This window comes from Exophiala aquamarina, assembly GCF_000709125.1.
Source record: "Exophiala aquamarina CBS 119918 chromosome Unknown aczIA-supercont1.1, whole genome shotgun sequence".
Lineage (NCBI taxonomy): Eukaryota > Fungi > Ascomycota > Eurotiomycetes > Chaetothyriales > Herpotrichiellaceae > Exophiala > Exophiala aquamarina.
Genome location: NW_013550587.1, coordinates 4,914,083 through 4,940,914, shown reverse-complemented (window position 1 = coordinate 4,940,914; position 26,832 = coordinate 4,914,083). Strand labels below are relative to the sequence as shown.

Sequence of the window (26,832 nt, the reverse complement as noted above, 5' to 3'; positions counted from 1 at the left end):
GGAAGTGCCGTTTTGAAAATCCATACCTTCTCCAATCTCTCGGCTGTGACATCATTGTGTATCACTCCTTCACGACGACGTGTACTATTTTCTTATGATCGACTACCCTGCGAAATGGGCTTGCGAAGATACATTCGTTGAAGTGCTCTACCGCCTCGCCAATTTCATTATTGTGACTACTTGCTGGCTGTACTGATCGCGAAGATGGCGCGGTCGCGAGTGGCTACGGCCACGGTATCCGCAGATCTCGCGATAGTCAACCAGAACCGCCAAACGTTGCAAGGCCCGTCATTATTACATGAATTGATCGCGAGCTCGCCGCTGGACCACGACAGATTCATACTTGATTACCTATCTTCAAAAGGTCAACGAATTAAGCTCAACTATGCCCAGTTCCACCGTTTGACAGATACACTGGCCAAAGAGATACTGACCCAGCTACCATCTTGCGAAACTGGCGATACGATCATCCCAGCCATTATACCACAGTGTCCAGAACTTTATATCGCTTGGACATCGGTCTTGAAAGCTGGTGCAGGCTACTGTCCCGTCAGTCTGGATGTACCAGCAGAGAGGCTTAAATTTATCGTCAAGGATGTCCACGCACCATGTGTTCTCACACTGTCCAGAAATCTAGCTTCTGTTCAAGATACTTTAGGTGACGTCAAGTGTATCCCAGTATCGCTGCATGTTCTGGAGGAGAGGCTGAATGTCTCCGGTGAAGCGCCACTAGAGAAAGAGCCCCTTCCTGTTGTTAACCCTGATGGCCCAGCGTACGTGATGTACACCTCGGGCTCGACGGGTTTACCGAAGGGTGTCAAAGTCTCACATCTCTCCGTATCGCAATCTTTGCTTGCACATGACGAACATATACCCCCTTTCAAACGATTCTTTCAGTTCGCCTCACCCACTTTCGATGTATCCATCTTTGAGATATTCTTCCCGTTCTTTCGGGGTGCCACTCTGGTCAGCTGTGAACGGGAACGAATGCTCTCCGACCTTCCGGCGGCATTGCGAGAACTCGAAGCAGATGCCGCAGAGCTGACACCTACGGTGGCAGGCACGCTCCTACGGACTAGAGAGGCAGCTCCGTGCCTTCGAATTCTTCTAACTATCGGAGAGATGCTGACACGGTCAGTTGTTTCTGAATTTGGGGGAACCGCACAAAAGCCAAGTATGCTTTATGCCATGTACGGGCCAACAGAGGCGGCTATTCATTGCACTCTAGCTCCTAGGCTGGAAGCGACTAGTTCAGTTCGGAGCATTGGCAGACCCTTCTCAACTGTGACGACATTCATCTTGAAAGAGGCCGACGGGCTCGAAATAGCGCGGATAGGCGAACCTGGTGAGCTTGCCGTCTCTGGCCAACTGGCTGACGGTTATCTCAACCGGCCCGATCAGAATTCTGCGGCATTTGTGGAGCTTCCTGGCTACGGACCTGTCTACAAGACTGGAGATCGAGCAATATGCCAACTTAACGGTGATTTGGAAATTCTTGGTCGCATGTCAGCCGGCCAGGTCAAAATAAGAGGTCAGAGAGTTGAGCTTGGAGAGATCGAGGAAGTTGCATCCAAGGCTCAAGGCGTTGATGTTGCTGTAGCAAGCGTGATCGACGACATTCTCGTACTATTTTGTGCAGGCGAGCAAACTATTGACACCTCCAATATCTCTTCAGTCTGCAAGTCCTGGTTACCTTCCTACATGCGGCCTGGCGAAGTCATGGTTCTCCAAGCCGGGATACCCCGCTTGCCTTCGGGAAAGATTGATCGAAAGAAGCTCGAAAGTGACTTCCGAGACTTGCGTACCTTTGCTGGTGAAGACGACGATTTTAAAGACGATTTTGAACACGATGTTCTAAAAGTGCTCCGAAACGAGCTGCGATGCCACTTACACCGGTCATCCTCTCTATGGTCTTTAGGGCTTGATTCTTTACTATCCATAAAGGTCGCTTCAATCCTCAGGGGGAAATATCCCGATGTGTCTGCTGCCGTTGTCGCTGAGGCAGAGACTGTCGCTCAGCTTTCGGCGACGATACAATCAAGCGCGCCTCAATCTGAAAATGAACTGGATGGCGTCCTGGACGAGGCCATGATTCGGTGGAAGAAGGTGAAAGAAACTCTGTACAAGAGCTCGACCCTTGCAAGTATGCTCCAACACTGCGAGTCGATCATACCATGTAGCTCAATGCAGATCGCAATGCTATTGGAAACAACCAACCAAGGCCACCTGAATTTCAACGAGATTTTGGTCAAACTGGCGTCTGGAGTGACAATTGGAGATCTTCGGCAAGGTCTCCAATTACTAGCGAGACAAAACGAGATATTGCGATCTGGATTCATTTCAACAGGCGACCAAGCGATGCCGTTCGCCCAAATTGTGTGGCATGACTGGACGGAATGTGACCTGAGTCTCCTCCGTCCGTTACAATTGTGCATTGTACCACAACGCAAGAATGAAGCAATTATACGGATACATCATGCTTTGTATGACGGCTGGTCCTGGGAACTGATCATGGACGATTTGAACTTGATTCTGTCAAGGCAGCCATTGCCAACGCGAACACAATTTTCAAAACTGTACGAAAGTCAGCTTAGACAGATGTCGATAGAGCGAGCCAAAAGTACAAAATACTGGCACACGACTCTAGAGGGATTTGTCCATTCTCCATTCCCCAATCTATCATCTGTACGACACGTTTCCAATCAGGAGAGGATCTCAGTTATTTCCCAGATCTCTATCGGAACGCAGAAACTTTCGAACGTCTCGAGACTAGTACGCTGCAGCCGAGAGACCATATTGGAATCTGCTTGGGCCTTTTTATTGTCTTCTTATACTGATACCACCGATCTCTCCATTGGAGTCGTCTCGGCAGGTCGTCATTTACCAATGCGTGGAATTGAAACCATCATTGGACCCTGTCTAGCAACGCTCCCTCTACGCATAGATTTTTCTACTCTCAGAACCGTCCACGATTTGATTGATTTTGTTCAAAGACAGCGTATACAATACCTCAAAAATGGGAGTCTCAGCCTTCTTGATATTCACCGGGCTGCTGGTATCCAACCAGGGCAGCGCCTTTTCGACACTCTCTGTGTCTGGCAGGAAGATTCGATTTCGACCAATAGAGACCGGTCAAAGGTGTCCACGATAAATTCGAAAGATTCCTTGGACTACACTATTATTCTTGAGTTTGAGCCGCGAGATAGCCAACTCCTGATGAAGATGACATTCGATTCAACCTTAATTCCCGAGTCTCATGCGGTACTATTGGGCAGTCAGATGGACTATTTAGTATCCAAGATCACTGCTGATTTCGAGATGTCATTAGACGAGCTGTGGCGAAACAGCGACGACAAGATCATGTCAGCGTCTAACACCGACTATGAAGAGTTCAACGAAGATTTCCATCTTGTATCAACGATTGCAGGCCTTGCACAAACAGATCCAGAGCGAACAGCTGTTGAGTTTGTACAATATTTTGATCCAGACGAATTGCGCATCGAAAAGAAATGTCTTACTTACGGAGATCTTTACATGCGGGCCTTGGGACTTGCTTCGACTCTGAGAAACATCTACACGGTTCAGCAAGATGAGCTGATTTGTATATTCGCCTCGAAGTCAACCGAGCTATATATTGGAATCTTGGGTGTCATTCTAGCAGGTGCTGCTTATCTTTGTGTGGACGTTCGCACGCCGGTGGCAAGGTTAGGGCAAATATTGCAAGAGGCACATACCAGAATAATTTTGACAGATGGATGCCATGATTCAGAATTTCGGCCCGAGAGGGGGCAGAAGCTTCTTCGGATAAGAGATGCTAGTGAACAAGGATCGCCCTCCTCAATATCGCAGAAGTCTCAATTCTGCATTCCAGAAAACCTTGCTTACGCAGTCTTTACATCCGGGAGTACTGGAGTCCCTAAAGGAGTTCTTATCACCCGCCGAAATCTTCTGAGCAATCTACGAGATCTTTCGTCCATATACCCTTCCAAACCTGGGCAAGATAGGCTGCTACAGGCGTGCTCCCCCGCCTTTGATGTATCTGTGTTTGAAATATTTTGGACATGGCACAGGGGAATGACTTTATGTACAGCACCAAACGATATTCTGTTCAAAGATATTGAAGCCCTTATCCATGAGCTCCAGATAACTCATCTCAGCCTCACACCTTCCGTTGCAGCCCTGATAAACCCCCAAAACGTTCCGCTCGTAAAGATGCTGGTAACTGCGGGGGAGCCCATGAATTCAAAGGTGTTCTCAGACTGGGCTGGCAAAGGCCTCTATCAGGGCTATGGGCCTAGTGAAACAACAAATATATGCAATGTCCGGCCAGCGGTTCTTCAGCAGGACGTGCAGAACAATGTCGGCCCGGCCTTAGCAAATGCGTCCATATTTGTTTGTGAGAGACAGGACACTGCTTCGAGAACCAATGAGAATACTCTACAACTTTCTGTGGAACGCTTTCGACTCCTTCCAACGGGCGCAATAGGGGAAATTTGGGTGGGAGGAGAACAGGTTGGCCGAGGCTACATTGACCATGAACTGACTGCAAGGAGTTTTCTCAGCCATCCAAGGTATGGCCGCCTTTATCGCTCCGGAGATATCGGTCGCCTTCTGGTCGACGATACTCTCGTCATTGCTGGTCGAGAAGACGACCAGGTAAAGCTCAGAGGTCAGCGCTTAGAGTTAGGCGAGATCAATTCGTCTCTTCTAAGCTGCGAATTCGTCAATGACGCGGTGTCAATGATTATCAAAGGAGCAAGTGGAAATGATCGCCTGATATCATTCTGGTCCACGCAAACACACCCATCATTTTCAAATAAGGATGTAATTATCAAGACTCATGCTCTTTTTGAACTCCTGGGCTGCAGTCTGCCAACATATATGGTTCCTGACACCCTCATATATCTTGAGCGTATCCCTTTGACGAGACAGGGCAAAACCGACCGCCGAGCTTTGGCTGATGTGTATCATACGCTTGACCCAGAACACCTCCAGCAGATTTCTAGGGAATCCAAAGTCCTAGAAGGTGCAAATCCGCTTTCAGGATTTGAGAAGAAACTCGCAAACGTGGTGTGCGAGACCCTGCAGATTGCTCTTGACAACATAGGGCGTAACAGCTCGTTCTTTGCCCTTGGTCTGGACTCAATAAGTGCCATTCACCTGATGCAGTCTCTCAAGAAGGCTGGACTTCTACATACCGATGTCTCTACCATATTACGCAACCCCTCTATCGGCCAATTGACTTTGGCCACTGACAATACTAGGTCACAGCAGCCAAACCTTAGTAGCCATCGACCTTTTGATTATTTTTTGGCCGATGAGTGGAAGGCTAAGATCACGGCGCAGTACGCACAGTTCGGGCTCGAGATCGAGTCTCTCCTACCTTGCACTCCATTGCAAGAATTCATGGCAATTAAATCAACCAATTCTGTCGCAGAAGCGTACGAGAATATTCTTGTTTTCAGGGTAAATGGAGACTTATGCAGGGTGAAAGCTGCTTGGGATACGGCTATGAGGAGGCATCAGCTTCTCAGGACTGGTTTCGTTGCCTCTGAATCAGCCGAGCGACCATACGTACAGGTGGTTCTTAAACAGTTCCGACTACCCTGGCTAGACGGGCACAATAACCCGCCTGCGAGCACCAATCTGGACAAGCTCATGCTTCCACCTTGGCGCATTAGGATCCTTCAGAATAAAAGCGATATAAAGCTGGTCCTGGAAATCCACCACGTACTTTACGATGCAGAGGCCATGTCTCTTTTACAAGCAGAAATCCAATCCGCTTACCAAGGCCGACAAATGCCACCTCCCGTCTCATTCAATAGTTACATTCATTTCATGGAAAGTCTTGACTTGGGCAAGCAAGATGACTTCTGGCAAAAGCAACTTCATTTGTCTTCACCCTGCAGATTGGGTGATATGTTACGACCACAAGACAAAAGACCAGTTGGACGCCTTTCCACGATGGAGCAAAATGCCGTCGTAAGACCGCGTGCTTTCAGAGAAAAACTGCGCAAGCTATCGACGACGAGTCTCTCCTTGCTTCAGACCGTATGGAGTCAAATACTTCTCTGCATTTTCCAGAAGCAAGATGTCTGCTTTGGAACTGTGCTTAGTGGCCGAAATTTGCCAATCGATGGGGTGGAAAGCATTGTGGGTCCATGCTTCAATACCATTCCTACAAGAGTGAGGGTGAGGCCCAATCAATCAGCTCACAGCCTGTGTCAGGACTTGCAACAGACAAACATTGAAATTCTACCCTTCCAACCTAGCTCACTTCGTCGAATTCAGAACCAAAATGGAAAGGATGGGAGACCACTATTTGACACCTTAATCCTACTACAGCAGAGTAATACTCAACTTGAAGAGGAAATTTGGACTCTTGAAGAAGAGACTGGGGATATGGAATTTCCTTTTATTCTCGAGGTCTGTTTGAATTTCAAGGATGACTGTTTGACTTTAAAGCTGCACTCGACCATTGCACAGGATCACTTGCTCAAAAGTCTCTTGCAATGTTATGATACGCTCCTTGACCATGTCGTAACATTTCCTCACTCTCGGGCAGTTGATCATTCCGCAATCGATGAGCTTATGCCTGAGTTTCTTGCGTTTGAGGGACATTCTGATATTGCCTTTGGGAGCGCTGATAGTGATTTCCAATCGAAACACTCATTCGAAAAACTCTCTGAGACGGAAGAGCAGATTCTGCGAGTTATACGGCAGTTGAAGCCAGAGGTGCCCTCACTCGTGGCCAAAGACACAACAATTTTCCGCCTTGGGCTGGACAGCATTAATACTGTTCAAATTTCAACTAGCCTACGCGAGCTTAACTATGCTATCTCGAGTGGAGATATCCTCGAGGCAATGACCATTCGACGAATCGCGGAACTGTGCTCGAGCGAGATCAAGAATAGGGAGGCCCAGCACATAAGCTTTGATCTCAGCAAGTTTAACAACGAGAATCGTCACAAGCTTTGCGCTGAATACTCTATTAATGAAGCAGACGTCCAAGCTGTGAGACCGTGTACATCTACGCAATCAGGCATTCTATCCCAGTTTCTCCGCACGAACGGTTCAATGTACTTCAACACACTTCGACTTGGTCTTAACAAATCTATTGACATTACGAAATTAGAGAGTAGTTGGAATAGCGCGGTGTCCTCGCATGAGATGCTACGGACAGGATTTGTGGAATTGAACGACCCGACACAGCCATTTGCAATGGTGACATATTGCCCGGGTACCACCGGCCTTCCATGGTCACGTGTTCAGGGGCGCCCAGCCTCGCGCAGCGCTGCAACCAATCCGTACCTGGAGGAATTGACTACACCTCCATGGCATCTGACATTGGTAGAGAATCAGTCTGGGAGCATATTGGAAGTTTCAATGCTACATGCACTCTATGATGCAAGCTCGCTGGACATCATCCTACACGACGTTGCTTGCTTATACTGGGGTATGCCAATGCTACAGCCTAGAAGTATTGATGTTGCAATAACAAACCTTCTCTCAATGGCCAACGCAGAGAGTTCTGAGAAATTTTGGTCTAGCATCAGTTCAGAACTTTGCTCCACGAAATTCCCCAACCTCAATATTTTCAGCAATTCCACTGAAACATTTCATGTCGTTTCTGAACAATGTGAAATGCTGCAGTCGGACATCAAAACAAGATGCGCCAAAGCCGATACAACATTACAAGCATTGTTTGCTGCTGCTTGGTCGATTGTGCTCTCCGCTTATACAGCACAGGAATTTGTGACCTTCGGCGTCGTCTTGTCTGGCCGCAATTTTGAAACAGATCAGGACAATAACGTTGCTTTCCCTTGCATTAACACGGTTCCGTTTACACTGAATGCATCAGGTGATTTAGTCGAAACCCTCAAACGAGCCACTAGACGCAGCGCAGCGGTGACGAGACACCAGCATACATCCTTGAATTCCATAAAGCGATCTGCTGGAATTGAGGGCGAATTGTTTGACACCGTCATAGCCTTGCAAAATTACACCTCCGATGAAACGGTAGAACGACCATGGCATGCTTGCGACGATGAGGCCACCGCTGAATATGCTCTCTCACTTGAAATTTTCCCAACGAACGTGGAAAAATTTCTTTTCCAGCTTACATACCGAGAAGACCTTATGCCCTCACCGCAGGCCTCATGTATTCTCACTCAATTTTCTTGGGCTGTCAACGCGATCCTATCAGCTGTTGAAGGCACGACAAGAGACCTGGACACAAGACTCTTCTCCATTATTGGTGCTAAAGATGAAAAGATAGCTACTGAAGTGCGATTTTTACATGAGTTTGTCGAAGCTACTGCAAAGGACAAGCCAAATAGTCCTGCTTTGGAATTTGTCACCAGTATTCAAGAGCAAAAGCCTTCAAGAGAAACTTGGTCATATACTCAGTTGGATTGTTGTGGGAATCAGATTGCTCACCTTTTGATCCAAAGAGGTGTCCGTACAAGCGACCTGGTCGCGGTCTGCTTTGACAAATGCCCTGAGGCATTCTATTCGATCCTTGGCGTTTTGAAGTCAGGTTGTGGTTACCTTGCAATTGACCCAAGCGCTCCTGAGGCACGGAAGACATTTATCTTGAACGATTCACGTTGCAAGTTCGTGCTCACTACGCCTGACAAGGTCCACAACTTTCCTCAGAGCCCAGGTTTGTCCATCATTGCGGTAGATGACGAGCAATGGCGCAACTTGCCAACCCAGAAGCCAGAACTGGCTCATGATATCAACCCTCAAGACACTTGTTATTGCCTATACACCTCAGGCACAACAGGCACACCCAAAGGCTGCCTGATCAGCCATGACAGCGCAGTACAAGCAATGTTGTCATTCCAACGTATCTTCAAAGGCAGATGGGAGTCTCAATCTAGATGGCTCCAATTTGCAGCTTTCCATTTTGACGTTAGTGTCCTGGAACAATACTGGAGCTGGAGCGTAGGTATATGCGTCACTTCTATCCCTCGAGATCTGCTCTTCGAGGATCTGCCTGGAACAATCAGTGCGTTAAACATCACTCATCTTGATCTCACCCCAAGTTTGGCACGGCTATTGACTCCTCAAGAAGTACCAAGCTTATGTCGTGGCGTATTCATTGTGGGTGGGGAGCAGTTAAGCCGGGAGATCTTGGAGACCTGGGGAGATTCACAATGTCTATATAATTTCTACGGTCCAAGTGAAGTCACGATTGGCTGCACCGTTTACCCAAATGTACCAAAGACGGCAAAACCAACGAACATTGGCCAGCAATGGGACAATGTTGGTTCTTTCGTGCTAAGACCAGGCACTACCGTTCCAGTACTTCGTGGTGCCGTGGGGGAACTTTGCCTTTCGGGCCCTCTTGTTGGAAAAGGGTATCTCAATCGACCAGAACTCTCCGCTGAAAAATTCATCATGCTGGAGGATTACGAAGCTCGAATCTATCGAACTGGAGATCTAGTACGAGTTTTACACAATAACAGTTTCGATTTTCTCGGAAGAGTAGACGACCAAGTAAAACTACGAGGTCAGCGGTTGGAGATTGGAGAAATCAACCATGTCATTCTGAGAGCCTCCTCAGACCTTAAGGACGTCACGACTATGGTCCTGAAACATCCACTTCAAAGAAAAGACCAACTTGTCACATTTTTCTGCACAAGCCATAAACGGAATAGAAATGATAAGCCAGCTGTTATCAAGACTCGGGGTGTGGATGAACTGATTGTGAATATCAAAGAGAGGTGCACTGGTTGCTTGCCAGCGTACATGGTCCCCACCTATTATTTCGCACTTTCAGTCATACCTCTGACAATCAACAACAAAGTTGATCTGAAATGTTTGAAGGCTTTGTTCGAAGAACACTTCTCACGATCGGCCAGTCTAACACCAAACGAGAATGGTGAGGCTACGAGTCAGGAGATTGCCATCCTACCTGAAGTTATCGAGATTGTGGCATCCTTCCTAAAAATTCCAGTCTCTACAATACAATCATCGTCACGGCTTTTCGAGCTTGGATTGGACTCTGTGTCAGCCATAGGGCTGTCTCGAGCTTTCAAGAAACGTGGCTTTGAACACACCAGTGTGGCAACAATTCTCAAACATCCCAGTGTGGTCGAATTAGCTCAATCATTGAATCGTGGGAGTCGTGACCAGGAAAGTATTATCAATGTGGCAGAGGCACAGAAGAGGATTGAGGTGTTTGCTAACACCCATTTGTCTTCAGTTGCTAAGACACTTGGAAAATATGTGGATGATATTCAACTCATTGCCCCGTGTACTCCTTTACAAGAAGGTATGCTATCAAAAGCCGTTGGGAGCTACGATGAAGGAGATACTACGTATTTTTCAAAGTTTCACTACGTGTTAGATGATGGAATCGATCTTCAGAAGCTGAGGGATGTTTGGACTCTTGCTGAGCAATCGATTGCTATCCTAAGGACCTACTTTGTTTCTACTGTTGATGGGTATGCGCAAGTAGTGCTTCACAGTAACCCCCGGAGCGGAGTTCAGCTGAGGCAACTCCAAAACGGAAAGACACAGTTTGGTGTACTATGGGACAGATCTTTTGCCGATTGGACAAAAAAGACCAAATCTTTCACCGCAAAGCTTCCATGGAAGGTCGATCTAATTACATTTGGGAGAAGAAAGTATATGTCTTTGCAATTTTTCCATGGGCTTTACGATGGTATCAGCCTGAACCTGGTTTTAGAGACGATCAAAGAACTCTATGTCCATCCTGAACCGAGAATCGAAGCGGAAGTGCAGTTCTTCGATGCCCTTCCCTATGGGCCTCTCAGCGTGCGGTCAAAGGAGGCGGAATTCTGGAATTCGAAACTACCTACCGTAATGCGACTTAACTTGTCTTCCAAAGGACCACTTCATGATGACAAGAAGCAAGTCGTCTGTTTGCAGGAGACACTGACCCAGGCAGGGTTGTCTGATTTCTGCAATAAGTTGAATGTCACCGTTTCAGCTTTCTTTCAGGCTTCCTGGCTGTATGTTTTGTATCAGGTGTTTGGTATCAACCCTACGATTGGAGTCGTTGTCTCAGGTCGGGCGCTGGCACTAGAAGGAGCGGAGGCCATCATTGGACCTATGTTCAACACCATTCCCTTTGCAGTCTGCGATTTGTCGGAGAAGTCGAGTTTTCCTGAGCTTGTCCAAAGATGCTCTCAATTTAATATTGAGTCATTGCCTTTTCACCACACTTCACTAAGACAGATAGCACGGCATCTTGGGCAGGATGTTCAAAAAGGACTTTTTGAGGCGTTATTCGTGTTCCAAAAAGCCCATCCGAAGAATGCAAAAATTGCTTTGTGGCACGAGGTACCAACTCAGCAAAGCTCGCCAGAGTATCCTCTAAACCTTGAAGTCGAACAAGACGGTGATCAATTTAAGTTGACTTTACTGACCAAGCCTGAATTTGTTGACAGCGATCACGCTGAGGAGATACTAGAGATTTATCTTGAGCTTGTACGGGATCTCAAAATGACTGCTGCGATCCAGCTTGACCACTTCAGTGAGGAAGTCTGCCGTTCAGATGGATTCTACAGCTCTAGCAGCCTTTCTTCCCACACTAGCCTAGACACACTGAGTGATGTCTCTAGGTGGAGTGAAATTGAACTGATGATAAGGACGGAAGTAGCTCAGCTAGCTTCAATCCCGGAACATCGAATTGGGAAGGACAGTCCAACTATTTTTGAGATGGGCTTGGACAGTATAGAGGCGATGAAACTCGCCGCCCGGCTCCGGCAGCGCTCTGCGAGAATACCTACCAGCGCTATCATGAAGTCACCTACTGTTGCAGGTATAGCTAGTCAGATTGGAGCAAGTGCGCTTAATCCTCGTCAAGAGGAGCACGGCGGTAGTCAAATGACTCCAATTGCGGACATGCAGGCATCTTGTTGCAATAAGCTTCACAAACAAGGGGTTGAAATCGAAACTGTTCAGAGAATTCTGCCTGTAACGCCAATGCAGGAAGGACTTCTTCTGGAGCCAGGGAAATACTTTAATGTGCTGGTCTACAGGATTCGGAAAGATGTTGACATCAAGAGACTTCACACTGCCTGGGAAAATGTTTGTCAGAGCGAAGCTATCCTCAGGACCCGCTTTGCAATTGTCGACCAAGATGCTGAGCGCGAGGATTTAGTCGTCCAATACGTGACCAAGAATTCGACTGGTGTCGGATTCTCAAACAATGAATCACTTTCTGAGATTATCGATCGTATTGAAACCTCAAAAAGAGATCTGACTATTGAGAGCCAAACCCTCCACCTCCAGTTTGTGAACAATGGAGAGGCTGGTGTGTTCCTGGTATTCGGATCTCCGCACGCTCTATACGACGCGTGGTCACTGCACCTTCTGCACGAGAAAGTTAGCAAAATGTACCACTCCGTGGTGAAATCATCAGGATATTCAAAGGAAGTCTCCTACGAACGGCACATTCAAGAAGTGATCCGCTATAATCACGGCACTGATGCACATCAGTTCTGGCAGAAGTACATGCAAAGGATCCAACCTTGTATCTCTGCAGTCCACATAACAGCTCAGGAACCATCGATTGGGCGCATCCGAGCACAATGTTCGTCTAACATCAAGCTTGTAGAAGCACTAAAGTTTTGCCAGGTGCAGGGCGTCACATTACAGTCCCTTGGCCTCACCATTTGGACCATCGCATTGGCCCATGTCAGCAAATGTTTGGATGTATGTTTTGGCCTTGTGCTCTCTGGCCGAACAACTGAGAACTCCGAGGATCTCATCTTTCCAACGTTCAACACCGTTGTATTTGCGCCTAATGTTGATGGAAATTGCAATAAAGTTACGACTCTCAAAGCGGTGCATGATACCATGATCACCGTTTCTGGACATCAGCACTTTCCTTTAAGGGATGCACTTCGAATTTGGAGGACTCAACATCAACAAAATCAACTATTTGACACTCTGTTCACGTTTCAGAAACTTCCAATCGCCGACGGACATTCTCCTGTGCTCTATGATGAGTGTGACGAAGACGACAATGACACCAGTCCACCGTACCCTATTAATGTCGAGTTTGAGGGCCACGAGGGTCGTCTAAGGTGGACCATCGCTGCTCAGGAGGGTCTGATGGATCTTGAATATGCTGGCAAGCTCATCAACATGCTCAACGAAATTCTGTTGTCATTTATACACAATCCCTCTGAGCAATTTATTCACCATACAGAAGATGGGGCTTCAATATGCGGATTACCCCCTGTGATTATGAATTTGGAGAATACTTTCAAAATCAAGGAACCTGCGGAAACCACCAGCCAGGACAGCAGCGCTACTGCCTCGGGAGATTGGTCACTATTGGAAACCCGAATCAGGGACGTTCTTGCCAAAGTCTCAAAGATAGACCAGCAACAAATCTCAAAGTCAATAGGGTTCTACCACCTTGGTCTGGATAGCGTTAGTGCTATCAGGATCGCTAGTCTATTGAAGAAGGACGGGGTGAGACTACCAGTGAGCGAAATTGTCAAGGCACAGACAGTTGAAAAGATGGCACTCGTGGCCGCTCACTTTGGTGACCTATCGCAAGAAACGAACAAATTTCCGATTGGTAGACGCGACAAAGAGTCCAAGTCACTTTCCTTCGTCAGTCATATGGGCCTGGAGCCAACCGATTTCGAACAGGTGCTTCCAGTCACTGCTGGCCAAACGTACATGCTTGATATGTGGTCAGTCAGCAAAGGCCGTTTGTTTTATCCAACCTTTTGGCTTCGTCTGTCTGGGACAACATCTGAGAGAATTCACCAATCGATGAAGCAGCTGACTAAATCGATGGAAATGTTGAGGACGAAATTCATCAGAGATCCAAAGGGCAACATACTGTCCTTAATCATTAAAGAGGCGAAAGTCGAGGATCATGACCTTCCATGGTCATTCCATATTCAGGAACAGAAGCAGGATCATTTGCTCACTCTGAAACTCCATCACGCTTTGTATGATGCAGTCAGTCTGCACGTAGTCTTTTCAGAGCTCAGAAACTTATGCCAGTACAGCAAACATGAGGTTCGAGTCAAAGGTAACCTCAAGGACTTCATCTCGGAAACCCACACCAAGAACGATACGAGGAAAGACTTCTGGTTCAGATATCTGACCAAAGATCATGAGATTTTCCCTGTCTTGAGCAAAGGGTCATTTGAAACCAAGAGGGTGGAGAAGTTTGATTCAGAGGTGATGCACATTTCTCAATTGCAAGAGACGCTGAGGTATCATGGTATCAGCATCCAGGCACTCCTTTTCGCAGTTTATGCCCGGGTATATGCTTCGAGACTACCAAGACGAACGGATGCTGGACACAACCAGAAGCTCGACACAGACGTGATCATAGGTGTCTATCTCGCAAATCGATCAATCGACATAGACGGCTTGACAGAGTTGGCGGCACCGACTTTGAACATCGTCCCTCTCAGAATTCAAACTTCTGGCTCATCCATCATCAAGATCGCGCAGAGAGTCCAGCGAGATCTCGCCAAGATCAGCAGGCCGGAGCACTGCAGCGTAAGCATGCGAGAAATCTACGCCTGGACAGGCATCAAGATCGACACCTATGTCAATTTCCTGTCGTTGCCTGGAAATGGAAGTGGTGACGAAGAAGGCAATGGCAGTGATACACCTGGAAATTCTGAACAGCCTGACGCGAATGTGAGTATATCTCATGTCAAGGTCAACGACGCGATGAGGACCAAGGCTGCCGACATCGTGGATACATCACCATTTTTCAATGATGCTGAGCTACTGATAACTACGCATGGCGAGTGGTGTCTGGTAAGATTTCCCCTTCCTCTCCCTCTCTTGCTGATGCGTTCTTCAATAATGTACTGACATGTGTCCTTCTTACAGCCTTCCATAGACATTGAGGCGAAGGTGGAGAACGGTTACCTAGGAGTGGGTATCTTTACTCCAGAGGACATGCTTACTGAAAGTGATGTCGATCATGTTCTAGACGAGATCAAGAGTCTAATCATCTCAGTCTCGTAGTTAGAAACAGTGAGTAGTTAGCGATTTTCTCTGAGTTGTGAGACGATTTTATCAATTCGTTATTCTGAGGGGTTGGGAAAGAACGGAAGGCGTTCGTGGTCTTAGGTACGTCAGGCATAATTGAGAATAAACTCGGTTCCAAACCCGTGAGTAGAATCAAAAGGCCATCAATCAGGCGGTGGTTAATGGAGCCTAACGCCGTCGTACTTGAAGAAGTCGCATTTTTTTACGAAAGCACAAGGCAGCTACTAAGTTACTTCGTTATTAAGAGTTGAAATCAGATACTACTTGCGCACAGTTACGAGACATTGGAAAGGACTCAAGGGACCTAGAAGAAGTCAGGACAAGCACTCAAAAGAGGAAACCTAAGGGGGAGGCAGAATGCCCTAGGAGACTAGCGGTCAAAAGGGGGTCAAGCCCCGGGACCACTAATAAACTAAGCGTAATAGAATAGTTATAGACGTTAATAAAGGGCTAAAGAAGCTTGTAAGCTCTACGGAGATTACCGAAAAGAACGGGGAAGAGGTTCTAGTATTAGGGAAGAGTAGCCTCGAAAAGCTTATAAGGGAGCTTAAAAGAACTATAAGGTTATAAGCGGTTATAGAGAGCGACTCTTAGAAAGCACTAGGGCTAAGAGGCTAATAAGGCCATCGAAGTTCTTCGATGATCGAGGAGGAATAACTCGTAACGAAGAGTACTCCCCTAGTATAAAGGGAAAGCATAAAGTAGTGTCTATAGATAGTAGGTTTTTCTACCTAGAGGGCTTTCCTACTATAGAGCTAGATAGTTTCCCCGATATAAGCCCACCAAGAGGCTTTTAGGTGTATCAATCAATCAATCAATCAATCCATCAAGTTACTTCGTTACCATCCGCAACCATTCTTGCCTCATCGAAAGAGCAATCGGACGAGTCGGGAATGGTACTGGTAAACCCCCAATCACAACCAAGGATGCAACATAGCAAGGCTCGCTGCACCCACCTCACGTGGTTCTGTGGTTCTGTTGCGCGGTTGCGCGGCCCCTGCCATGTCATCGTGGTATTATTATATCATGAAGACACGAGGTGGATTAGTTAAATAAAAGGTAAGCACTTAGATAATTGGCGTCTGGCAAGATAGAGAGCGACAATTCAGCGACACTGGGCAGACTGATATTAACGGAGCCGAAGAATTCTCGACTCTACTCAGGCAGGCGGGTTTGAATTCCTTCTTCCAGGTCTGAGGCTTTTCTCTAGAACTTTCAGATCGGCTTCGTCTAGAATCTAGGCGGCTCTACGCCATGGGCCATGGACTACTCGTAAATAATTATAATTGGGCTTTCGTGGCAGACACAGGATCAGCATCTCTTGAGCGGTACCCAAGCCGCGTCGGGCCTCTCGCTCGCCTGTGCGCCATTCCTTGGAGACATCCTGACTTGCCGATAGAGATTGAACCGCGTGCTGGAAGGACGATGCATCACACCGCCATCACGATGTGCCAGTTCCACGACCATACCAGTTAGCCTCTGCGAGGAGATGAAGACCAAATTACGAGGACCTCGTTCTTCGGTTGGTTTCGTATGGCTTGTCGATGTACGCAAGCCCTTGCTGTCCCGTATGGCATGCCTGGCATTTGACAGAGGTAATCCAAAACTGCCAACGCCCCAAGCGGAGCACAGCAACTTGGGGGCCGACACACGGGCAAATACCGAAGCCTTCGTAAGTAGTCAGCAATAGCGTGCGAGCGTGTGTCAGCACAGCTTGTAGAGATCTTGAAAAGCATGTCCGAGGAGGGAGTTCCTTTATATAGTCATGAATTATCGCTGCTCAAGGTGTAATTGCCGCGTATAGTGGGGTTTTTCTGCTGCTGTTGCTCTTGTTGGTGCAGTTCGGTGATCGGCCTCCCCTTTGTTTGCCCTCAAGCGGGTTTTCAGGATCGCTCACCGACTTGCCGTGGACCGCACGAACTTGAAAATCTTTCCGCGAGACCAAATAGCAGCACGATTTCAAAGCCAAGCTCTTAATATCCAGGACGAGATATCTCTTCGATGGCTTCAGCAAACGACTCCGGTGTGTCGCGATTCGCATCTAGCGATGAGCCGACCATCGCTGGCCCCTTCTCGCTGTTTGACGGCTCGTTTATCTTGGAATTTCTTGAGCCTCGGCCTGAGAGAAACGCGTCGTAGGTTTCCATTTTCCCTTCTCCAACTTGCTCTCAGGATTTGCTATTGCTCTGCCGTGCGAGCGATGGCGTATTGCTTATGTGGCTCGCGAAGGAAGCCTGGGGCTTTTCGTCCAAGGACGGCACGTTGTGGTGGAGGTCGTTTAGCCTGGAACTGGTGGCTTAACTCTCTAGAGACGAGCGGATGAGGTGCAAGGCTGAACCCCCCATTTCAAGCGAATAAGCTAACGTGCATGGTCATCATAAAGAGTCTTGATGCGTGCAACGTACAAACAGGATCACCCGTTATGCAGGAAAGGGAAGAAGTATAATCAAGTCAGTCCCTACTTGAATGTGATCCAAGGGCTCCGTCCTTGCACATCCCCCAGACCTACTCCCATCTCAGGAGCAAGTACGCTCTTTCGCGCTCTGACTGGTTCTCAACCGCACAGTCTCCTCCATTGCATATCCACTTCCTACAATCCGAGTCTCTAGCCGTCCTCAGCGGCCAGGTGGGTACGACTACAACTTATGATCTTGTCGACACCATCCACACTCCACAGAATACCGGCGAAGCCACCCCCTATGAGATCACCCCCATGAGGCCACATACATTTTGGCCACATCCGGATGCTACAGAGGACACTACCTTCCTGCTATGGGCTCATCCCAGCCCAGACGATATGGATCAGAAGATGGATAGACTGTTTTTCCAGAACCTTTTGTTGTATCTCAGCGATATTTCTAACGGGAAGGAGCAGATGAGCATTCTTCAGATCATGCTGATGCAGTGAGTTGCCCATTCCACTTCTCCTTCAGCGTCCCTACCAGCCCTGGTTCCCAGGGAGGATCTGGTCTTCAGAAGGCGCAACACTGTTCATCCAAAACCAAGCAGTTGCTCGTCCATCTCCCAGCCTCTTCTCCCCAAGATAGTCACCGTTCCAAAGCACGGCCACAGGTCTCCCTACTAATTCAGCCCTCCCAACATAGACACGTGGCGGCCACCGCTATGGTCATCTTCTCTGGAGCATGGTTTCTCGGCCCGTTGAGATGGTGGGTGCCTTGGAAACTCCAAGCACTTGGAGCTACCATCGCCCAATGGAGAGGCAAGAAGACGCTCATGCAACAGTACTTGTCCAAGGAAGAATGGGAGGATGTGCAATCTCGCATTAATGGGCACCAAAAGACCTTGTGATACCAACCCAAGATGGCATCATCTCTAGACTGAGAGTACCGCTGGCCTCGCATTACGCTCGGCCATCTCCTCTTTGCACAGTGTCACCTAGACCAAGGAGTCCTGCACCATCCCCACCGACACTCACTGGCGCACTCGGTATCCTTTCTGGACATACACTCGTGTCAACCGAAGCTCTCTCGCTTTTCCGATGGAACTGGGTGAGTTGAGTGAGCTGACACAGTGCGATGACGGAAGTGGGAGAGCAAAGCGCTGGATAAACTGCAAACAGTCAAAATGCAAAGTCATCCAATTTGTACGGCCCAGGATTGGTGTCCTTCTCTCTGAACACGAAGTTCCGAGTAACACTGTGCGCAACGATTAAACCTGCGCACATTTGTCTCGGATCGGACATAATCCATCCCACGTCCGTGGCATGTCAAGAGTCAAGATAGCGCAACTTGATAGCAAAAGCCTTCTCGAGGCGTCTTCGTCGTTGACTTTTCATGGTCATCAGCATTATTCTCCACCCCATTGGCCATCAATTCCCTTGTCATTCCAACTGTCAATAAATTGGGCTGCATTGTCGAATAAGTAATAAATATACCAAACCTTGCTTCAAAATATGGGCATGGCACACCACCGACAACCCCACGCAGCCACGCAAGTAAAGCACTCGGCCTCATGACCAGTCCAAACTTTTCTTCACACCAGGCGCCAGACAACCTCCTCCAGACCACCGGTGTCGAAATCCCACGGTTTCACATGCAAACGTCAAATCTTCCTTTGTAGCTCGGTAGTTCAGAATTTCCCGTTCTCCCGCGCTTTCTTCGCTCATATATGCAGGGAGTGTGTGACACGCTGCGAATGAGCGAGAGCAAATGGACTTGTTGTGGTGCCCTCTCGACGAATAGCGATGCAATCATGCAGATGTGAAACCTAGGAAGTTCGGATGTTGCTGACCAAAGGCTCTGATGTGATTCGCACCATGAGGAGGAATGATGACACTCACGAGTTTCGTCCAACCAAACCCCGCTGGTTCCCACCCACCCCCTTGAACCCCCTTGAGGCCTATCATGCATGCAAATGCAAATGCAAATGCACGTGGAGAGGCATGACCAGTAGTACATCTGCACGAGGGTTGGAGGAAACGGGGCCTCGTCGTTGTTTTTGCTCATGCACAGGGGGGGTGACAATCTAATCTGATGGGGCGAGGGTGGGCCTTTTGCATCTAATCTGATCCGGTGTCGGCGTTGTTGGACTTACAACTTGGAACAAGCTGACTGAGTATAAGGCGTGAGGATGAGTCTTAAATGCCTTCCAGATACTGTATGTAGCTGGTAGGTCTGAGGTGGGATGGTGGGTTGCTACAGCTACTGGAGCTGATGCTTAGGGGAAAGGATGAGGGTATAAGACCGTTATGTCTCACACAACTTGGAAATGGTCCATCATGCCTTGTTTGTACTATGGACTGCTGACAATGCCGTGATGAGTCGCGACTCCTCGTATACCTAGAAGTTCAAGCATGGACGAGGAAACATCCCATGATGGCACTGAGCTGAGCCGAGCCACCGCATCTCTGGCACTGGCACAGCCTCCACGTGTCAATGTTTGAATCCGGTCGAACAACCTCCACTCCGTTTCTGTTCGCTTTTCTGACCCGCCATGACCTGACATGACCCGACAAGACCGATCAACATGACAGCCCCGACTCCAACACCAAAGTCATTTGCACTTTATCAGTCACATTCACAAGCTGTATGTAAATTCGGGGTTTTCTTTGTCGGTGAGATCGAGCCACCTAGGAGGATCATGTTAGCACGCGGACTCGACGCCCGGAGATCAGGAGGGAGTTTCGTGATAGAATATGCACTCAAGACTTTATTCGCGGATGTGAATGAGACGAGAAGCGGCACAGCGATGCAGCTTGCAAGCATTGCAGAAGTAGGAAAGCCCACTCACTCTTGATTCTCCAACTTCTGGTACCCTGGCTCTGCTCGGATGATGGCCTTCTTCGCGTTCATGCGCTTGCAGTACCACCAGATGAACGCCAGATCGATGAGACAGACCCCCCAGCAGACGATGATGGTGATCTCGGCGGGCTTGTAGCGAGGCGCGTCCTTGGGGCGGAATGTCTGTGGGCCTGTAGCACGAATATTGTTAGCGTGGTCAGTGCCTTTTTATCCTAGTTCCTCCATAGAAATGAGGACTTCCCCTACGCAAAAGAGGTATTAACGAACCTATGATATTTCCGATGCAGTAGCATATCAAGTAAATCGCCGCGACGGTGGTTTTCTTCGTGTAGCCCGCAACGTTAGTGGCGATCAGGGACAGCAGTGCCACAAAAGGGGTTGGGGACGCCTGCGTCAGGTAGTAGCCGGCGAGCCGGCCAGAGTTGTTGTCCAGAGGCAGAGCCACGATGAGGATCATGCCGAGCAAGGCGACGACGAGACCGCCCATTGATACAAGCAGGCGTTGCCCGATCTTGTCTCCTAGCCAGCCGCTGAAGATCAACGCCACCACTTCGACGGCCCCGCCGGGAGTCCCGTAGAGTAAGGACTCCTCGGGCGTGTAGCCGAATGAAACGATCTGGGAAACACTATGTTAGCTAAGGAGATCAAGGGTGAATGCGTTGCTTGTTGGATACCCACCAGCTGCGAGAAGAAATTGCTAATCCCGCCATTGGGGATATCAGCCGTCAGGGCGTAAAAGCCAAAAGCCCAGGTCAAAGGATCCAAGAGCGCTTCTTTCAACTGATACCACTTGAAATGTTTGTTACCGATACCTTGCTGGTTGACACGAACTCTCTCGACGGCGAGGATGCGATCGCGCGGCTTCAACCACCATGCATTCAGTTGATTGTCAGGAATGACAAAGAAAAACACCACGCCCAGAGCCGCCGTCAAGCAGCCGTTGACCAGGAAGACGATTTTCCAGGGCGCGATGGCTGTGCCGTGTTTTCTGGCGCCGACCGCAATGCCATATGCTACCAGACCGCCGAAGATCTGGCCAAATCCGTTGAAGGAAAACCAGATACCTGTTCGGGCACCTTGTTCCTTCTTCGTCCACCATTGTGATGTGATCAGTGCAAATCCAGGTGTCACTGCGGCCTCAAAGACACCCAGAAGGACTACAGTACAGCGAAGGTCAGCGTCTAGTTGGTTTATTTTGATGTCTGCATTCACGAACACGCTCGGAGCAACTCAAGAAGGGAGACCAGTACTTACATCTAATGGCAACAGCGCCACCAAAATTGCTGACCGTCGCGAACAGCGCGAGGATAGTCCCCCAGCAAACAATACAAAACGCCGAATACTTGGCCAGTGGAAGTCTTTGCAGCAAGCGGTTGGTCGGGTACTCCCAGGCAAGGTAGCCAAAGTAGAACATGGACCCAAGCCACTGGTAGTTGTCTCCAACCAGATTGATATCCTTCTTGATTCCCATGATGGATGCATAGCTCAAGGTTGTTTTATCGAGGTAGTTCAAGCCGTACACGACGCACATCAGTGGCATCATCCTGAAGTCGATGATTCGCAGGAGTCGCTTGTTGGTCTCCTCGTCCAATTCGACGACTTCGCCATTGGCGAATGCTTTCATCCTATAGTAGCGAGTCCACCTGGTCAGTATCTTATCATATGTAGGCAAAATGGAGGCGAACAGATTACTGCGCCTTGCTCTTGCTGGTAGCTGTGCATCCCTCAGGGCGAGGTTTGCGCCTCGCTGGCATTCCATCGCGCCCAAGGCATCCCAACGGGGTTCTAAATGTGTTCCTCCTTATCCCGATTCAATTGGGCAGGTGCACAAGACCACCGCTCCCAGACGGTATGGGCAAGCTTTTGAAACATAGTCTGAGAAATGCTTACGCTTCATCTGCATCATGACTGTGAGCCAAGATCCTTTTTGCAGCTGTAGTTGAGGAAATGGACAGGCGTTTCTCATCCAGGTTGACGGGAGAGACCGAGCGCCCGTTTGGTAGGACTTGGTGGACCTCATGTTTCTCACTCCCCTGTCCGGGGGGTGCTTCGACGTCTGCCATTTTTCAGTCTCAGAGTGCAGTGCGATGCAGCATGAACTCGATTTGAGAAGCTCTAGGTACGCGAGGAGAAAGTCACGGCAGGCCTCTCAAGAAGAATAGTAAGATGGGGAGAGTCTAGGCAGCCCTAGTATTGTAGTTAACCACACGAGCAGCGCACAAGTGAAGCTCTGAGCGGACCTGACGACAGTAAAGTGCCAGTCCACCCTCGAACAACGGACAGAGTTTTGTATGAACTTGTACCTCCTGTCTCGCTCTGCGCAAACGCTTCCCCTTTGACGTTGCCGTTGAACGCTATCATCAATTACGTTCCCACCTTCCCCAAGTACCAGCTCGAGAGTGCCCCAGCTGCATGGCGTTGGTGGCTTGCAGTCAATGGGAAGCAAGCACCCGAGCTTGGCTGGATAAGCATCCTGGCCACTGCTCTTGCGTCGGCGATTGAGATGCATCGACCCTCGAATCAGGGCACAGAAGCCCTGATGGACGACAGGCTATCCGGCACGGGTGTGACACGGCGAAAGGAAGGAATGACGGAGTTGTGCACATCACCTCGCTACCTTGGAGATGCGTGATACGTGATAAGAAGGTGAGTGTTGATCGGCATCATGGTACCGAGTTCGACGAAGCCGCCAGAGGGCTCAAAAGTCCAAACACCCCGAGGCATGCACCGTGCCACGCCGGGATCGTCAAAGCCATGGCTTGTTTAAATACCCCACATTCCTGCGGTGTAACTGCATCAGGAAGGTAGTCTGTGATCCTACGCAAAAGAGAAAGAGAATGAAGTATCTGGACCAGAGATCGGCTTGTTGCCTCGGCGGGGTGCGCCTTGGAGCCGTGTACGAGTACATGACGGACAACTCCTATAACTGAGCCATGCATGTTCCGTCGGGCGAGCTGTAAGCGAGGAAGCAGAAGGACTGGGTTCAGGCTGCTGTACAGGGGCAAGATAAGGACCTTCCATGAATCTCAGGTTGTAGGGTACAATACCGACGCATAGGCTCTGACTTTGGGTCCAAGTGGGCAGATCCAAGGACGTTGCAAGACGATTTGCTGTGCCCTCCCTCGTCTCAGCCTCTCGCGATTGGGTTAGGTAGGTGTCATGAAATCTATTTAGGTGAAAGCCATTTGCCGAGAGGCGAGAAGGTACTGACTGATGCCATCGACCATCCACCGCGGAAACACGTCCCGAAATAGCCTCCGATTAATACGCTGGTCAGCCTTGTCACCTGTGAGAGATGAAATAGTCAACTGAAGCAATCCAAGTCGAGGAGGCCAGATTGGACCAGAGAGGACCAGGACCCCGTCTAGAAACTGAATGAAAAGAGAGCGACTTTCAAATCGTCAATCTTTCTAGGAGACTTATTACTAGGAGTAGCTCTCTGGGCAATGTATCCAGCAAAGGTTTATCACAATGATCATAACCGGTCCAGCAGCCCGCAAAAGGGACACAGATTCCGCTATAGTCGTGATTCTCGGATGAGTCTTACATCGACCTCTTTCCGTATGGCTCAAACGGCATAATAATAGCGACGATAGCCTGTAAAGCATTTGTGAGTCTTCCTGTGATGGGGTCCTCTAAGGAAAGGCACTACTAACCATTGCAATATACAAGACTGCACATATGTAGATCGGAGCGCTTGTCTTGGTGTTGGCATAGGTCGCCACAAACGCGCTGATGAGACCCATCACACGATTGCAGCCGACTGCAATTCCATTTCCGGTTGCTCGATGTGCCGATGGAAGACTCTATTGTGGTGTTAGTGAATTGGCCAAAAGATGTAAGGAGGAGTTTGCCGGGGTCAAACATACCTCAGGTGTGTACGCATAGAGAGTGCCATAGTATATGTTGACCGTAAAGTAGATGGCACAAGTGAACCCGATATTTTGCGCAGAAGTACGAACAGCAGTATAGGCAAAGAAGAAAGCCATACTGATCAACGCGCCGATTACCATTGTGTATCTCCTGCCGAGATATTTCCAGTTACACATAAATCCTGCCGCGACGGGTCCAAAGATTCCCACTGTGTTGGTGATCATGTAGTTCCTCCAGGTATAGTAAGGGCTATCTTCACCCGTTTGAGCTCCACGGCTTGCAAGGAATTCGGGCAAAAATACGTAAAATAGTGGATAGGCGAGTCCAATCAACGTCCACGAGAGCCAGATCAGAGAGGTTGAGATACCCAACTTCTTGGTTGCGAAGAGGCCCCGGAGATGGGCAAGAAACTCGGAGAGTCCGTACCGAGCGCTTCCATAGGTTGATTTGATGGGTCCGCATGCTTCCAATTGCTCCAAGGTCAAGGAGCATGGTCTATTATACTGCTGGGAAATATCCCTGAACGTCTTGACGACTTCTTCGTCCTGGCCCTTTGCGAGCAGATACTTGGGTGTTTCCTTCAAGCGGATGACTGTTACCCGCAAAACACTCAGAACGAAAACAAGAGCTCCGTTTGAGTACCAAACATAGCGCCAGCCCTGAATAGGTTAGAATCATGAAGGAATTGGCGATGGTAGCCTGAACTCGCCTTGTTGTTGTCATACGTGCACGTCGCTGCGTCAGTACAGATATACTGCGGCAAAGACAGGAACGGCCAGGCGAATGCCGCCGCGACGACAGGAGCCAAACCCCACCAGCATGCCATCAGAGTGAGAAGCCATTGTTTGTCTCCCGGAAGAAACTCGAGGAAAACAGTGGTGTCGAGGATGAGATTCCCGCCCGACCCAAAAGCTGCAAGAGCGGTGAAAGTTCCCAAGACGTACCAGTTTGGGGAGGCACCGGCGCAAATGGCGAAGAGTGAGCAAGTGAACAAGGAGACATTGAATGCAAAGCGTCGACCGATTACATCGGCACCTGGACGAGTCCGACGAATAAGCGTGAATATAGGATAATTCCGTAGTATAAGAACTCACCAAGGCCCCAAAACAAAGCTCCAACCAGCATACCAGTGTAAGCAGCGACCGTCAAGCCCCTCGTAAAAGACGGCTGGAATTCCAAAGCAGCTTGACCGGCTGTGACGGATTGCAGGAGAAGGATCAGAGAGTCGGCCGCATACCCAAATCCATTGAGGAAGAAAAGCTTCAAATGCATATTCGTCCAACCGATCTCGTCAATGGCCTAACTGAAGATTTAACACTCTGCGGGTTCTTTGAACAAACCTGGGCGGTAAAAATAGAGGAAACACTGACGTTGTTGACGAGTCTCATCTTCGCATCGAGCGCAGGATCAATATCGTTCATGGAGAAGATCTGGCCTTCCTTGGTGTCCACGTCTGTGGGCTGGATTGAGATGCTGTGGCGTACTCTCTCTCCAAAACCCGCATGATGGACCTCCTTGCCCTCCTCGACATCCACGATCTGCTTGGATTCTGTAGCTGCCATGTTTGAGACCTAGGACACTCCTAAGGGGCGTAGTGCACTGTCGAAACGGAGGGTGCTGGGATGGACGGGAGGCAGTTACTCTGGCCCAGAAAAGTTGCAAGGTGCTTGACTCTTGCTTGTCCTTCAGGTTGAAAAAGCTGAAGCAACGAAAAGACAAGGCGGCTGGGACTCGGACTTATAAAAACCATGGGGGCAGCTGAGCCGTGCGAAGCACGGAGTACATAAACAAATGATTGCGTGGTACAACCTTGAGCTCCCGCGCACAGGGGCTTTGATCCATAGCTGTCAGATCTGGGATGAACCTTCCTGATTGTTTACCGAGTTGCCCAAAACCCCAGTCTAACAAGACACCAAAGGCGTGTCAAGCTCGATTGTCAAGGCTCTTGTATGGCCGATATGCGCATGCCTTTGATGTGGTGGGCGCGACCACTGGCCTGGAGACAGCACGAGGCGAAATCCATTGTAACGCTACTCAGCCGCTGACCAGTATTGATGCTGTTGTAGGTCAAGGTGACCATCATTCGCCAGGGGTGCCATTGAACGAAAGCATGCCGAGGCTTCACAAATCCCGCTTTAGAGCCTTGGATTGCGGGGGCATGGAACCTGGAAGGGAAATGATCTTGTAGTTGAAGCCTTAGGAAGTTCCTAGGGTGGATGGCAATGGATACTCGCAACTCCAATAATCAACACCACAAGTGCACGTGCCGTCGCGTTGGGATACCCGAGTCCACTGGGAATGGTATCCGAACACTAATTACTTCGTGCCTAGGTGGCAACCAAGCACGAGGCAGTTGTACTCATGCAGCTCAATCCCCCCATTCTTCAGGTAAAAGGTCGCATGACTTCGCTTCGTCTGCGTGATAGCTAAAGGTGTATCTACACGAGATAAGAATCAATGCCACACACGGCTTGTGGTAATAAATATCTGGCTAGCTCGAATACGCTAGAAATTGGTCCTGAATAACAGCGGTGGGTATCTCAATACACAAAGTTACTTGTCGCATCCCTTACCTTGAATGGGCGACTTTAGGATGTTCCAACGCTGACTCCTACCATTGACCCTTCGCTAATCTAACGACCTTGTACCAGACTCCAGGTCTGTAGGTATCCAACCACGA

The 26,832-nt window shown here is 48.9% G+C and overlaps 4 protein-coding genes across 4 annotated transcripts; 2 read left to right on the top strand and 2 right to left on the bottom strand.

The window, feature by feature from the left end:
* Positions 1-204: 204 nt before the first annotated feature.
* Positions 205-14,838, top strand: A1O9_01731 (uncharacterized protein; the record flags this gene model as incomplete). The annotated part of the gene is made up of 1 exon (XM_013410889.1): positions 205-14,838. One exon carries the CDS (start codon positions 205-207, stop codon positions 14,836-14,838), a length of 14,634 nt encoding a protein of 4,877 aa, XP_013266343.1.
* Positions 14,839-17,019: 2,181 nt separating this feature from the next.
* On the top strand, positions 17,020-18,327 carry A1O9_01730 (uncharacterized protein; the record flags this gene model as incomplete). The annotated part of the gene is made up of 3 exons (XM_013410888.1): positions 17,020-17,153; positions 17,539-17,922; positions 18,123-18,327. The coding sequence occupies 3 exons, from the start codon at positions 17,020-17,022 to the stop codon at positions 18,325-18,327; spliced, it is 723 nt and encodes a 240-aa protein (XP_013266342.1).
* Positions 18,328-20,264: 1,937 nt separating this feature from the next.
* Positions 20,265-21,903, bottom strand: A1O9_01729 (uncharacterized protein; the record flags this gene model as incomplete). The annotated part of the gene is made up of 4 exons (XM_013410887.1): positions 20,265-20,449; positions 20,547-20,895; positions 20,958-21,436; positions 21,534-21,903. The coding sequence occupies 4 exons, from the start codon at positions 21,901-21,903 to the stop codon at positions 20,265-20,267; spliced, it is 1,383 nt and encodes a 460-aa protein (XP_013266341.1).
* A 2,011-nt stretch (positions 21,904-23,914) lies between these two features.
* A1O9_01728 (uncharacterized protein) lies at positions 23,915-25,714 on the bottom strand (the record flags this gene model as incomplete). The annotated part of the gene is made up of 5 exons (XM_013410886.1): positions 23,915-24,085; positions 24,149-24,761; positions 24,908-25,187; positions 25,247-25,451; positions 25,523-25,714. 5 exons carry the CDS (start codon positions 25,712-25,714, stop codon positions 23,915-23,917), a joined length of 1,461 nt encoding a protein of 486 aa, XP_013266340.1.
* Between the last annotated feature and the right edge of the window lie 1,118 nt (positions 25,715-26,832).